The sequence below is a fragment of the Nansenia antarctica genome (assembly GCF_963989245.1).
Source record: "Nansenia antarctica genome assembly, chromosome: 4".
In the NCBI taxonomy this organism is placed as follows: domain Eukaryota; kingdom Metazoa; phylum Chordata; class Actinopteri; order Argentiniformes; family Microstomatidae; genus Nansenia; species Nansenia antarctica.
Window position 1 is genome coordinate 22,402,131 of NC_137689.1, and position 13,695 is coordinate 22,415,825.

Genomic DNA, 13,695 nt, shown 5'->3' on the forward strand with positions numbered 1-13,695 from the left:
GTACATTTTGTATTGTGTGTAATAATTGCAAAAATTAAGGTGAGTGTTAATTCAATAAATTGACATCTATTACTCAAATCGTTTTATAATCTCAATAATGCACTAAGTCAATACAGTGAGAGAGACAGTAGAAAAATCTATTTACACCCACACAACGTCTCCTTCTGCACGCATGCACACACACACACACACACACACACACACACACACACACACACACACACACACTCACACACACACACACACACACACACACACACACACACACACACACTCGCACACACACAGGACATTACATCCATTGCATCAGGCTGAAACTAAATCTAGACCTACTGCTCCAATTTAACTGCCAATGAAAGTGGTGACTCATAAGACTTAAGGGAACAGTTGTAATGGCCTGGGAAACATCACCATTCCACCAGCCAACTCACTAGAACAGGAACGTGTCTGCCTTTGGTGTCCATTTGCTACAAATGTAATAACTGCAGTGCAACCAAATGAAGGCAGTACAGTATAAAAGGTATACAAGCAAGGAGGAGTGTTCATTGTGTAGCTGGTTAAGTGGCAGCCAGGGGAGGAGTATGGACTGATGGCATGTGGGGCTCTGTGTCCTCTTTGCTGTTGTCAGAGCAGTCAGAGGGTATGTAGCAGCCAGAGTCTCTGGGGCAGTCTTTCTGGTCTGCCTGAATGTTCTCAGAAGGGGACTGGAGCTCCTGGTTAACCTTGCTCTCCTCCTGGTCGTCATCTGTAATGTGATAGAGATGGGTTTTGTGAGCGTCTAATGGAGACACATGGTGTAGAGTGATTACATGATAAATAAGTCATGGTCATTCATCATAGAAGGGATCAAAATACCATCTATGTTGGCTGTGAGACCAGTTAATCTGCTTATGGTAACGATAAGCGAACATCCAGAAGTTGGCGTGTTTGGCTTGAAACACAAGATGCAGTATGAGAAAGCACAGTGGCCAAGCCTCAGTGGCTTACCACAGACAACTGCATTTCCTGTCGGCTATGTAGCTTTTGTCCAGCATCACAAAATGTTATGTTTCCTGACTCTCACACATTGTTTTCATGTCCTGCTTGACCTTATTCTGGCTACAGTCTATTTGCAGTAGCTTGTGTATTGTCTTTATAAAACGTTGTCCAAGGAAAGATGACTGATACTGAACAGTGCACACGATGTTACATATTGTGGAGAGATGTCATCGCATAATAAGAGAAAGTTTGACCTGCCAGATTTTGTATTCATGGTCTGAATTTAGAGATTGTCTATCACTTGTACTGCAGCCAGTGTAGATCCCACTGTTCAGTTCAACTCTGCTAGCTGTCACAATCCTGAACTGTTTGTTGCAGTTGTCAAGCAGTGTTCTCAGCATTGTAATTGGGGGTCATTTAAGCAATAATGCCGGAGAGGCTGTTATTTATTGGCAATATTATACAACACCTGATATCACAGCACTTCCTATTAGAGATGTCCCGATCCCATTTTTTCACTACCGATACCGATATCGATACCTGGGCTTCAGGTATCTGCGATACGGATATCAATCCGATATTTGTTGTTTTATTCCTGAATAATAACAAATACTTCCCCAGTATATAGTCCACAACAACAGTTGGCTATTAAAGACTGTCAGTCTTTATTCAAGCAACAAAAACAGTACTCTGCAGTACTCACTGACCAACTGGTTTAAAGTTAAACTTATTTAAACAGCAGCATTCAGCATTGTAGAAAAAAAGAGTTACTCTCTGATTTCTAGTTTTAGTTTTTTATTCTATTTATCTTCTCTTACAAATGGCAAATCAATTATATGACCCTTTTTAAAAGTGTAGCCTAGTGACGCCCGCTGGTGAGACCAGAAACCAGTCGCAGAATCGAAGGGGTGTCACCGTGTCAACAATATCTGGTTTTCGTTTTTTTCATGACAGGCAACTTTAAGTTTTAATGTACCCAGTCGATATAATAAAAAGCAGTTTAACGATCACTAAATACTTATAATCTGTGCATTGGATTAACTGTTCTCGTTTGCCGCAGGCCACCAGTAAGTGATAATGACTTGTAAACATACTAACTTTCGTTTTAGAACGTGTTCAAAAGCAAGAACTGTGTGTTCATCTAATTATGTGCAGTTATGTGTTTTTAGCATTCTCTCAGCAAGTTGTGATGTTATAAAAACACAGTTAGACGTTCCTAGCGATGTACCACTGTTAGCCGCTAGCTGTTAGCCGCTAGCTGTTAGCCGCTAGCTGTTAGCAGCGTTTGTTGTGGTTTGATCAGTCACTTTTCACCTGTCGCATTCCCATTCTTGAGCTGTACCAACATTCAAATACTCGTGTCGTCTTGAATTTCTTTCCGATTTCAATGTATGAAGCGTAATTTGAAAGTTAAATGTAAATGTAAATGTAAATAACCGAAAAATTACTTAAGCAAATGGTTTATGATTTCACCAGCTGGCATCATGACATTGTCAGACTCATTACACACAGGTAGCTACTAGCCAACTCTCATGCACGTGACCACTGGCTACTGTTGTGGATTTCTCTTGTTGGTTATAAATCAAAGAACAATTCTGAGTTTAAGACTATTTATTGAAACACAGGTACAAAAATGTTGAGCTGGATTCTGGTCTGGTAGAGAAGAGAGAGAGAGAGAGAGAGAGAGAGAGAGAGAGAGAGAGAGAGAGAGAGAGAGAGAGAGAGAGAGAGAGAGAGAGAGAGAGAGAGAGAGAGAGAGAGAGAGAGAGAGAGAGAGAGAGAGAGAGAGAGAGAGAGAGAGAGGAGCTGCGTGATCAAAATGAGAGAGAGAGCCCCCTGGGCTCACACCCTTATTTATAAACAATAGTATGTAAATACAGTTACAAACAATGGTCCTATCACAGTCACTGCATAGATGCTTGAGGTGTGAAGAGTAGGAGACCCCACAATGATGTCACCTGGCCTACAAGTCATTCCAGGTTAAAGTTCAAGTCAGATTCACAGGAATCATTCTAACAATGCCCATATATGGACAGCACTTCCTGAGGCAAGAACATATGGCCCGGCCCTTAAGACAAAGGATGTGTTTACAAGGTGTCATCAACCCCCCTTGTCAGTAGAACAGGCCCATACCATATACCCATGCATGTGTGTGTGTAAGTAAAATATACTACACTACTACTGTTGTCATCACGTGAGTGACACGCCAGATCGCGAGCCCCAGATCGGTGCCTATTTTCTTTCTGGTGCGATCTGCGATCCAGCATTCAGGACCAATATCGCAGCGATATCCGATATCAATATCGGATCGGGACATCCCTACTTCCTGCTGATATAACCTTCTTTATCCACTTGAGATCTAAAGCCTGTTGCCTCAGACCCTCTCAGAATGTAATGTTTGAAATCAAAGTAGCTTTCACCAAACATGACAGTTCACTTACATACATGTTCATATTTAAATCAAGGGTCTGAGGCATCCCTATGCTGGCTGATGTAGTCCTACCCCCTGTATCTTTTATATAATTTTGTATTGAAAAACCAAATGTTTGTTTTAAGAACTGACCCATCAATGTTTGCTCCAACGAAAGGAGGAAGAGGAACAAGTTGCCTGGCGAAAAATGCCCAATGCATTCAGAAGCCGCCTCGAATATGAAACTCTAACATGGGAGTTAATTAGAGTGAGGAACGGTGGGTTCCTAGACCACTGTGTGCAGCGCTCACTGTACCACAATAGTGTAGCTTCAGCTTGGCGTGGTCAGGAACCTTCTGGCAATAAGATGTAAAATAGTGAACTATCCCTTTAAACCATCAGCCTCAAATACTGTTTAAGTTTATTTTTTTATTTTTTATTTTACTGTTTCTTTTTTATCAAGCCTCCCTCAATAAATGTCTTACTGTAAATGCTACGCTATTCAAAGTGAGCTGAAGTGAAAAATAAAAAGGTTGACAAGATTCTGCTGTGTTTCCCCCCCCCCATGTTTGCCCACACTCACGTTGGGATTCTTGCAGGCACTCAATGGCAGCCAGCAGGCGTTGCCTGTGTTGTGGATCAGTCACATTCAGCTCCACCAGATGCTGCTCGCTCAGCTCCCCCAGGTCCTCTACTGTCTGATAACCATTCAGGAGCAGGGCGGAGGAATACTCCTACAACAGACAGGAACAAAAGCTGGTAACTATCCATGTTCGAAGGAAAAAACTGTGTTTTTTTCTCCGAAAGACAAATCCATAAGCCAATACTTAAAATACTTAATAACTTATTATAATAACTGTTTTAATTTAAGAAGGCAGAAAACAAAGAGTTCTGGGTGAAAGAGAGAGAGAGCACCTCCAAATTGAGACGCTCTAGGAGTTCCTGTAGAGTTTTGGGTCGGGGACTCTTGCTCCGTCTCTGCGTTCTCATCTTCTGGGGTGCTTCAGGCTCCTTCTCTCTCAGGACGTCCACATAGATGAATTTGAAGTTCCCCACTTTGCCATTGAGCATGCCTGTCCATATTCCCATAGGGGGCTTGCTGGTGATGTCAATCACATCCCCCACCTGAAAGAAAAATTGTAAGAGCAATTTACTTGAGCTATACATTCAACAAGCTCACATAGCCTCACCATACAGCATTACGTTGCACAGCAGTTCCGTTGAGAATGCTTCAGCAAACCTTGAGTTTGAGGGACTCTGTGTCGTACGGACTGGGGACAAAGTCTGTGTGAACCATGGCTCTGCCACAGAGTTGTCCTGTGTGGGGAAGGTCCTCCTCTAGTCTTAGACTGTCTCTGTTACTGGAACCATCTGACCCACTGGTGACTCCACCTGAGTACCAGCAGACAAACCACATATGTGACAGCAGCTGGTGAAAGTGGGAACAAGTCGACAACCGAATGTATGTTCAGACTTTTATTCTGAAAATACTACCTAGTTAGTGTAGAGTAGTGGGGATTACTCACTGAATCCATTGCTTTGCAATGTTTTGGCTTGACTAGAGAGTATGTCATTGCTTTTCAACAACGTTGAAAAATGTATTTACATTTCTCAGAATGAAATAACATTTTGATTGGTTGCTGACTTGTTCACCAGTTGCTGTCGCATATTAACAAAGGGCAGCAGTGAGTGAGTTTTACTTGTTTATGTTATTATTGTCAATTCACAAGGTATGTTGTCCTATATTAAGGTATGCACTTTTGTAATTAGAAGACAGTCATGATGTTTGTCAGGCAAGCTTTTTGGCTTTTTAGCCAACTTGTCAAATGAAGCTCCAATTAATTTACCAACTCCTTCTTACAATGGAAACTATCTATCTAACATACTGTAGGCCTACTTAAATGCAATGTAACCTGGAATGGATGAGAGTCAAAGTGAGAGTGAACTGGGGCTCATTAGCTGGTTGGCTGTGGTACTTACTAGAGGAGCTTTGTCCACTGTAGAGGCTTTCCAGGGAGCGACTGGACCTTCTTGGTCCTTTTACATATGAACGACCACCATCAATCTCTTCTTCTTCATCTCTCTCCGTCCCCTCGCACTGTACAGTCAAAACAAAACTAAATTCACTGCCCTCTGGTTTTGTTATGGTGACCCTCCCCATCTCATCTCACACTACAGGAGTTGAGGAAGAAGACAGGAGGAAGCTAAACCAATCAGGAGGCTGGGGCAGGGCCCTTTAAGCTGTTCCGTGTTTGATTCCTCATGTGCCAAAGCGGCTCAGTATCCCAGTTTATGCAAGGGCACGGAGCTCCTCTTGCAAGCAAAGTCCTTAATCCAGCAAGAGCTGCCATGCCATTTATAACTGAGACATGGGAGGTGTGCATAATAATCCCCCTACACCTGCCCCCTCTCTGTTGTTAATAGGAGGCTTTGTACCTCCTGGTTCTAGAAGAGACCAAAATGACTGTATATATGTGACACGGTCTGGTCAATTGGTCCGCAAGTCGGCAGCCGATTTGATGTTCTGATTTTTCTTTCGAAAAATGTAAATACATTTCTGCATTGTTGAAAATCATTGACACACTCGCTAGTCAAGTAACACAAGTTGTTTTGTGAGCCTGCTATCAATGTAAAGTACCGGTAGTGTTATAGTTAACTAGGTAGCAGTGGGAATTACTCACAGAATCCATTGCATTGCAGTATTTTGTGTAAAAAACAACAACTAGCGAGTTTGTGTTGTGATTTTCAACAATGTTGAACCTCTTTTTGCAGTGGTCTATTATGTACAGTAGGTCTCTGGGTTATGTAAGCCAGTGCGTAGCTTGTTTGTCAGACTTAATCCCTTTTTGTAGCCAGAGCCTTAACTGACTGTTATGCCTACCTCTCAGATCCCCCACTCTTGTTCTACTGTTCATCTTGTTTTTTACTTTTGTCAGAGGTACAGTAAACTACATTAAATGTCAGAAAAAAAGAAAACAAAGAGAAAAAGTTCCGATATTTGCTCTCACCAACACTCACCATTTCCTCTGACAGGTCTTTGACATACTTCCTGCCCATCCGTTTGCGCATAGTCAGCGATATGGCCTTCATCTTCTTCCCAATACCCCCCGGTTTGGTCTGATCACAATTCTCAACCTGCTCCCCCTCTGCAGACTTCACACAAACACACAGTAGAAACATGTGATATAGTAGTTGATTTGCTTACGCATTGGTGCAGCCATATAATCTGTGAATAAATTATGTAAATACCGCCATGATATGTTGTTGATGGTATGCTAATAAAATGAATTAGGAGATTCAAGTTGACAGAATCAGACAGTTGCCTCGCATACCAAAGTCCCTCCATTTTCGTCTGGCCTCATTTGGTTTGACTGATGTTTCATGGCATCAATTCCCCTCATACTTGACGAACGCTGGGGGAGATGAGAAGCTACAGATTAAAACATGCTTATTGTGATGACAGCTGTACACATTTAGCTGCATCAGGCCCACAGTACATTACATCAGAGCAGGTTCTATTAGGGCCCGTATCCACTGGGAATGGGCCCAGATTTATGTGGTATTTTTTGGTACTGTTCCAAATATGGTATATTTTGACCTGCATCCTGTTCAATATGGATTATGATGGTGAATGTGTCATGATGTACTGTAGGGAGGCTGAGGACAAATGTAACACCAGACTTTTGGCATTAAAATCAATACTGTGATCCAAATGTCCTCTACAGAGACCTATAAATGGCAGGAATAATTAGTGGTAATTAGTATGTTTTTTATATTTAAAAAATTGGTCTAGGTAGAGTGGTCTCTTAGTAGAGTGGTTTCTTAGTAATAAATTGAATGCAAAACATTTTACATTTGTCCCTGGTCTCTCATACTGTACATTGCTATAAATAGATATCATATTATGGGCTCAATCCAATTTACAAAGTACAGTTGTCATATGCACATCCTTTGGAAAGGTGCCAAGAATATGGCCTCACATGAAAACAATCTGACCAAACGATCACCTAAGATCAGTCTTTTTTGTTATTTTCTTATTATTCCAATTGAATACAGAACATAGGATGCTATGTAATTGCCATTAGGGTTCTCTTTTGTTTTGTTACTATTATATATAATAGTGTTATTGTTATGGAGCACAGAAAACCTGGCATCTAGTCATCTGGATTATGCTAATTGCATATGGTAGGCCTAATAAAACACGGTGCAGCAGCTTTCAGTCATGCTGCTGCATGCTCCTGGAACAAACTCCCTGAAGAAATGAAACAGGCCCAAACCCTTAAAATATTTAAATCTAAGCTAAAAACCTTAATGTTTTGCACCAGTTATGATTAAACACAAACACTTCTATCAATGTCTTTTTTCCATTAACTACTGTCTTTTTAAATGTTTTATCTATTCACTTCTTATATTTGCATTTATTCATTGTAATTTGTATTTTCTTATGCTCCTCTTGCTGTAATTTTAAATAATGTATGTAAAGCACTTTGAATTGCCCCTGTTGTATGAAATGTGCTATACAAATAAACTTGACTTGCCTTGCCTAATAATCCTAAACGAGACTGTGAAAGCAATAGGCCGTTTTTCACTGGTGGCACAATTACATTCATCATAAATATGTAATATTTAAAATGTTAGTCATTATCACATAAAAGACAGCAGCAATTTCAAAGAGCAAATTTTGCCCCAGGAAAGTTTTTATCTAACATCTTACCTTTGGCTTTGCATTGCTCTTTGGTTTCTTGTCTGAGATATTTGATGATTTCCTTTGAAGCATAGTGCTGATTTTGAATTAGGTCCGTTTTAGTTTTTGAGAATAAATGGGCTTAAGCTTATTGATCAACCGTCCTATAAACAACTGAGCACAGCTGTACCTTAACACTTCCTCAAAGGCAGACACAGGATGTTCGTAAATCAACAGTCTCTATCTCCCTTCAAAGAATGAAATGAGCCACACATTACATAGAGGAGGACTCCGGTCAAAAAGCTACAGAAACTAAATTCTCAGTGCATGAAGGCCTTGTTTAGGAAACAAATATTATTTTAAAACAAATGTGCATGATCATTTGGCAGTTATTGCAAGTTATGAAAGTTGAAAGTTGCTAACTATAGAGTATATTTGTTATTATTCTATTTGCCATTCTCCCATTGTACTATACCTTTTATCAACACATGATAAACGCAAACAAATGTTGAACGTTTTCAAACAATGGCACATAAAATTCTCCATGTTAGATAACAGTTGGACATTTCTGTCATCTTTACAGCAGGCTATAACCAGTAAAACTACAGAAGAGGAAGCCTGGCCCCACGACCGGCACACACAGGAAGAGGTCCCTGCCACAAAAACCTGTAGATTGCGCTTTCCGCTTACTTACCACACAGATGAAGGCTATTGCCAAATGCTCGCCATAGAATTCAACTCTAAATGTTCATTTTCCATTGACAGTGTTCAACAAATGACATCTGTCCCCCAATCCTGTTATGTACCTTGTAGTTGTTAATGTAAAACACATCCTACCGTGGATTCTGAGATGCCCAGATCTGTGATGGAGCGGATGACATGCGGGGGCGTAAGCTCAGACTGTTTGCTGTCCAGTTCCTGGACCAAGCTTTCAAAGCGGTCCCAGTCCGTGGCCCATGGTAGAGTAAAGTCCCACGGCTCAGCTGAGGGACGGTGGCAGGTGTGGTAAGAGGAGTCCCAGTGCGGGGAGGATGCTGTTGAGGTCCAGTGATGGTTGTGAGCCCCAGAGCTCCAGAGTCCATCACTGACGCCGGCTCCCCCAATGCTCTCCTTAGGATTCTGCTGCAGCTGTGGCGATGGGGCTGCCTTGGTGGACTTCTTCTCTGTCCTTTTCCCCAGCCCAATGCAAGTGATGACGGGGCTGTCATCTTTGAACACTGAGTCTGCCAAGTGACCTGAAGAAGAAGACAGAGTATGTCATTCATTCAGTAGTTCTGCGGCATGCAGCCCTGTCTTGGCCTTTTGATTTTGGTTCATGATCACTCACCACTGCTCTCAGATATGCTGTTCTTCACTCGCCTCTGGATCCTCTTCAGCGTTCCCTTTGATTCTGCCATCTCAGCCTCCGCCTCCCCAGTCTACAGTAGAACAATAGTTATTGGTAATAAGTATGCATATGTTATGACACTAGTACTTTCCAGCTCTTGTGTGAGAACTTGCCAAAAGGTGAGAAAGAGGCATTGAAACTTCCTCACATGCTGCCTTATTTATTAAATGCAAAATGTATAATTTTTGGGGCCATTTGTTGTACAGTCAGTCAACCACTGTGACTGACCTGCTGCAAGGTCACAGTGCAGAGTTGATAAGGAACATTATTAGAAGGGTATGTGTGGTATAGCCTCCACACACACATACACACACACACACACCTGACCTCTCACATTCAGTTCTTGGCCGCTTCTGACTCCTCCACTCTACACCCCTGCCACCTTGCCAAACCTGGCCGGGAAAGCGGTACTGTGTCATCTGAGGACTCTTGTTGTATCTATTGGTTGTAATACAACGGGTGGGATGTGGGCATGGTTGGACTGGGAGTTAATGCAACGTCGCAATAAAATGCCTGGGGCATTTCACTTGAAATACTCAGTGAATTGCTCTGGTCAGACATTTGATCTGGTAAAGACTAAGACATAATCTCAGCCTTATGTCACTACAATTATCAGAAAGAATGTGAAACCAATGTTAACACACAACAAACTGTGAAGTGGACCGACTTGTCACCTAAGTAGATGTAATTAAGTGGGAGGGGAGGGTATAAGACCTTCATAAGGGCCTCACAGGTACTGTAATCTACTCTATGTTTGCAAGCGCTGGGTAGTGAAGGGGCATGGGGAGAACACGTACACATCCCTTCCACAGACAAACGAAAACACACATGGACAGACAGATCTAAATATACACAGACAGACCCGCACCCGTGTGACACTCACGACCATGTGGGTGAAGGATTACCAAGGCCATGCCCTGCAATCTGCACTACATTACACAGAATTATCATTGTGCTGCTAAGTGATTGCTGCGTGTCTCAGCCCAGATACTAGTACTAATGCCATGGTGCTTTGTTCTTCTCGCCAATCTCTATTGTCATCCATTGTACTGTACAGTATGTTTAGCGCTGCATGAAACCTTGGCCTGAACACACACCTATTGTCTCAGGAAGAGAGGTTAAACGATTTTTTTTTCAGAGACCCCTTATTCCATCAATTTCATCAGTTCATTCCGAATACGCTGGACTTTGGTTTCATGGTCAATATGCGATAAAACATATCTGCGTGGGACAGTCTACGTTGTGTGTTTTGACATGGATAACACCGAAGCACAAACTTTAAGTGAACCCACTATATGGTTTGCATTGAATTGGGACACCTATTATCTGAGTGTTCTGCTGGAGTTTGTCTGTACTATCATGACTTACAGTTGCAGGGTGCAAGAAGAGGGGATCATTTTGTTATAGTAAATAGCGAATTTAAAGAATCCTTATGACTGCCCCTGTTGACATACACTTACCAGATCTTGCTGATGGCTGTCACAGCGTTCATAATTGGGGTTCCATGCCTCAAAGTTCACCCCCTGCATAGAGGAAAAGTCAATGGGAGCTGACAGCCAACCAAATGACATACATTCAACCTTGACATTCAATATGGTTCTATGGGGATTTAGGTTTTAACATGCAGAACATACTGTAACATAACATAGCATGACATCTAAAGTGATGTCTATTCCTGACAATACAGGAACATTTGCACAATGAAAAGGTTTTGTCCAGGGGAATTCATTAGTGAGATGAGCATTTCAATCATTTTATGTATCATTACATAACAAACTAGGCCACATTTTCCACATTTCTTTGTCTTTGGGAAGGATTTAGAGGTGAGAGTTTTGTTTGGGGGAATCATAGATAAAGCCTTTCCTGCAAATCCGAAAATGTGACTTTTACTTAGAGATTAGTTGCTTGCGTCCCAAATACATTGGGATACATGATGAGGAAATCCAATATAGCCAACAGTAAACTAATAAATAATCGAAGAACTTACTTTAAGAGCTATGGTAGCCCTTTTAGCCAAAGTTCATAAGCATGTATTTTTTGTTTGATGTTAATGATAATATAGACAGTTTTACCTGAGTTGAGAGGTATTTCACTCTTCTCTCAGAATTCAGTTGCTCCACCCTGTCCTCCCCTGCCAACACACTGCCTTGACGTGGGCCTCTAGCCATCTCTGAAGAACCAAAGTCAACCATGCAAGGTTAGAATACCTTTCTATACCACTCAATATGTCATTGTCAACGACCCAAAATCTTAACTTTAATCTTAACTTTGTTCAACTTTAGATGCAAGTTAGGTGCAAGTGTTGGGTTAATGAGACTCCATAATCAAAATCATAATCATAATATGCCCCACCCATCCTCATTATTTTACACGCTATCACACCCTGTCCTCTCATTCAGCATAGAAGATAATAAACACTGCAATCGTTTTTGTTTCTCATCACTGACTTGGAAAAGCATGGGGAGCATAAGTGGGCCAGGGACGTCATCATTGTCGTCGTTGACTGAACTCTGCCAAAGTCTTTCACACATGTTGTTGTCTCGTCTTGTAGCAGACCCAGATACCCTATGAAGCACACTGGCTCTAGCTGACATTATTTCCTGGCTATTTACCTTTGTTGTGATGGTCCTTGTTGTGAACTAAATCTCGCTTCTCTCTGGATGACTGCCAGTAGACATGACTACCGTCTGTGTTATCTGCAACAAAGGGGTTAGCGGGAGACAAATAGTGGCCGTTATGGTTTTTATATTAGTGACAAGGCTAAGTGGGAGCCAAGCTAAATCAAATAGAGTACACAAGCCAGTAACAGAAATGCAACAAAGTTGTTATTGTACATCATTTTGGCTGCTTGCATAATGTACAGCTGAGAATACAATGGAAGATCAGGATTATAGCAGAGTTAGCTAGAACATTCACTCGAACAAGGCTCAGTTTAGTAATTAATTGGAATCCAAATTTCAAAAAGAAAAAAAAAGAAAACGGATCTAGTTCTCATACTTACCCAATGTCTCGTTATCTGATGCTGACGTAGGTACATGTGATCTGAAATTAGAAAAGAACTCTTCAGTTCAAGGTTGTGTCTCAACCACAGAAATATACAAACAAAGTGGAAACACACATAATACTTTAACTGGATCAAATCATACCAACATTGACATGCTTGATATGATTTGTCATAAAACAAAACTGTGCTTACACTCACAACCAACAGTTGCACTATTCCCAACAATTGCACCATTTTTTCAGTTCAATGCTACCTTTGGACCAAACTGCTTGACATAAATCAGAGCAGAGCGTATGTATTCTCATCCATTTCAAATGATCTTTCATTAACAATAGCTCTTTATCTGCCCGTTGGTAAACAGCTGTTGTTGGTAAACAGCTGAGGAATGGAACTGGAGAAATTTAACCACACTGTCAATTTCATAGACAACTATGAATGCCTTGACTGACCATCCATGACATCAAAATTATAGTTTTAACCATGTTTTGAGGCTATGCAGTGTTTTTGTTTTTACAGATGAATTGTTTACAATCTTATATTTGGGGTTTTGCTGTGGTAAGACAGTTGTTCTATCTCACAAGTCTTTTATTTAAGTTATATTCTTCAGCATTAATGGCTATATATCATTAATCTAAAAGTCCCAAAATGTATATAGCCTATTGTACCAATTACAGATTGGAGGAGGTAGGAGGTAGGTCAAAGGAGTGATTCAATCCCAGTTTTTGTCTCAATGATTAATCCTAATCCTATGCACTCTCTCGTGAAGTTGTAGCCTATGACACAGCATGAGCTAATATCACACTTGAAGACAACCACAGGCTAGGCTCCTAAGAAGCAGTGTAAACAGGTTTTTATTTTCCACCTACTGTACATGGACTGGACTCTGGTGTTTGTTTGTGGATCTTTGGAGAAAAAAGGGTCATCCTTAATGATTTGATAACTACTAGTAATTACTACCACTAATTAAGTGGAGATGAAAGAGCTGGGCCTGTACCATATGTAATTTGTCAAATTCATTCAAATACGAAATTTACGTTTAATACACCAATGCAGTACAATGTGCTTTACAGGAAGGTGTTGCAATAATAACTCTTAATACCAGTCCCTGTTCTAGGTTTTTCTTTAATAGTTGCTAAACCTGCCTTTGAATAATCCCTATTTGATGTTAACTATAGCCTATTACTCTTGAAATGTCGTTAACACATTTGTAGCTGTCACACAATATAAAATCT

General features: G+C 40.9%; 1 protein-coding gene across 1 annotated transcript; it reads right to left on the reverse strand.

Annotated features, from left to right (window-relative positions):
- Positions 1–557: 557 nt before the first annotated feature.
- Positions 558–11,627, reverse strand: samsn1b (SAM domain, SH3 domain and nuclear localisation signals 1b; the record flags this gene model as incomplete). The annotated part of the gene is made up of 10 exons (XM_080529247.1): positions 558–745; positions 3,972–4,122; positions 4,304–4,513; positions 4,629–4,780; positions 5,369–5,486; positions 6,407–6,541; positions 8,910–9,307; positions 9,400–9,490; positions 10,920–10,982; positions 11,532–11,627. 10 exons carry the CDS (start codon positions 11,625–11,627, stop codon positions 558–560), a joined length of 1,602 nt encoding a protein of 533 aa, XP_080385373.1.
- Between the last annotated feature and the right edge of the window lie 2,068 nt (positions 11,628–13,695).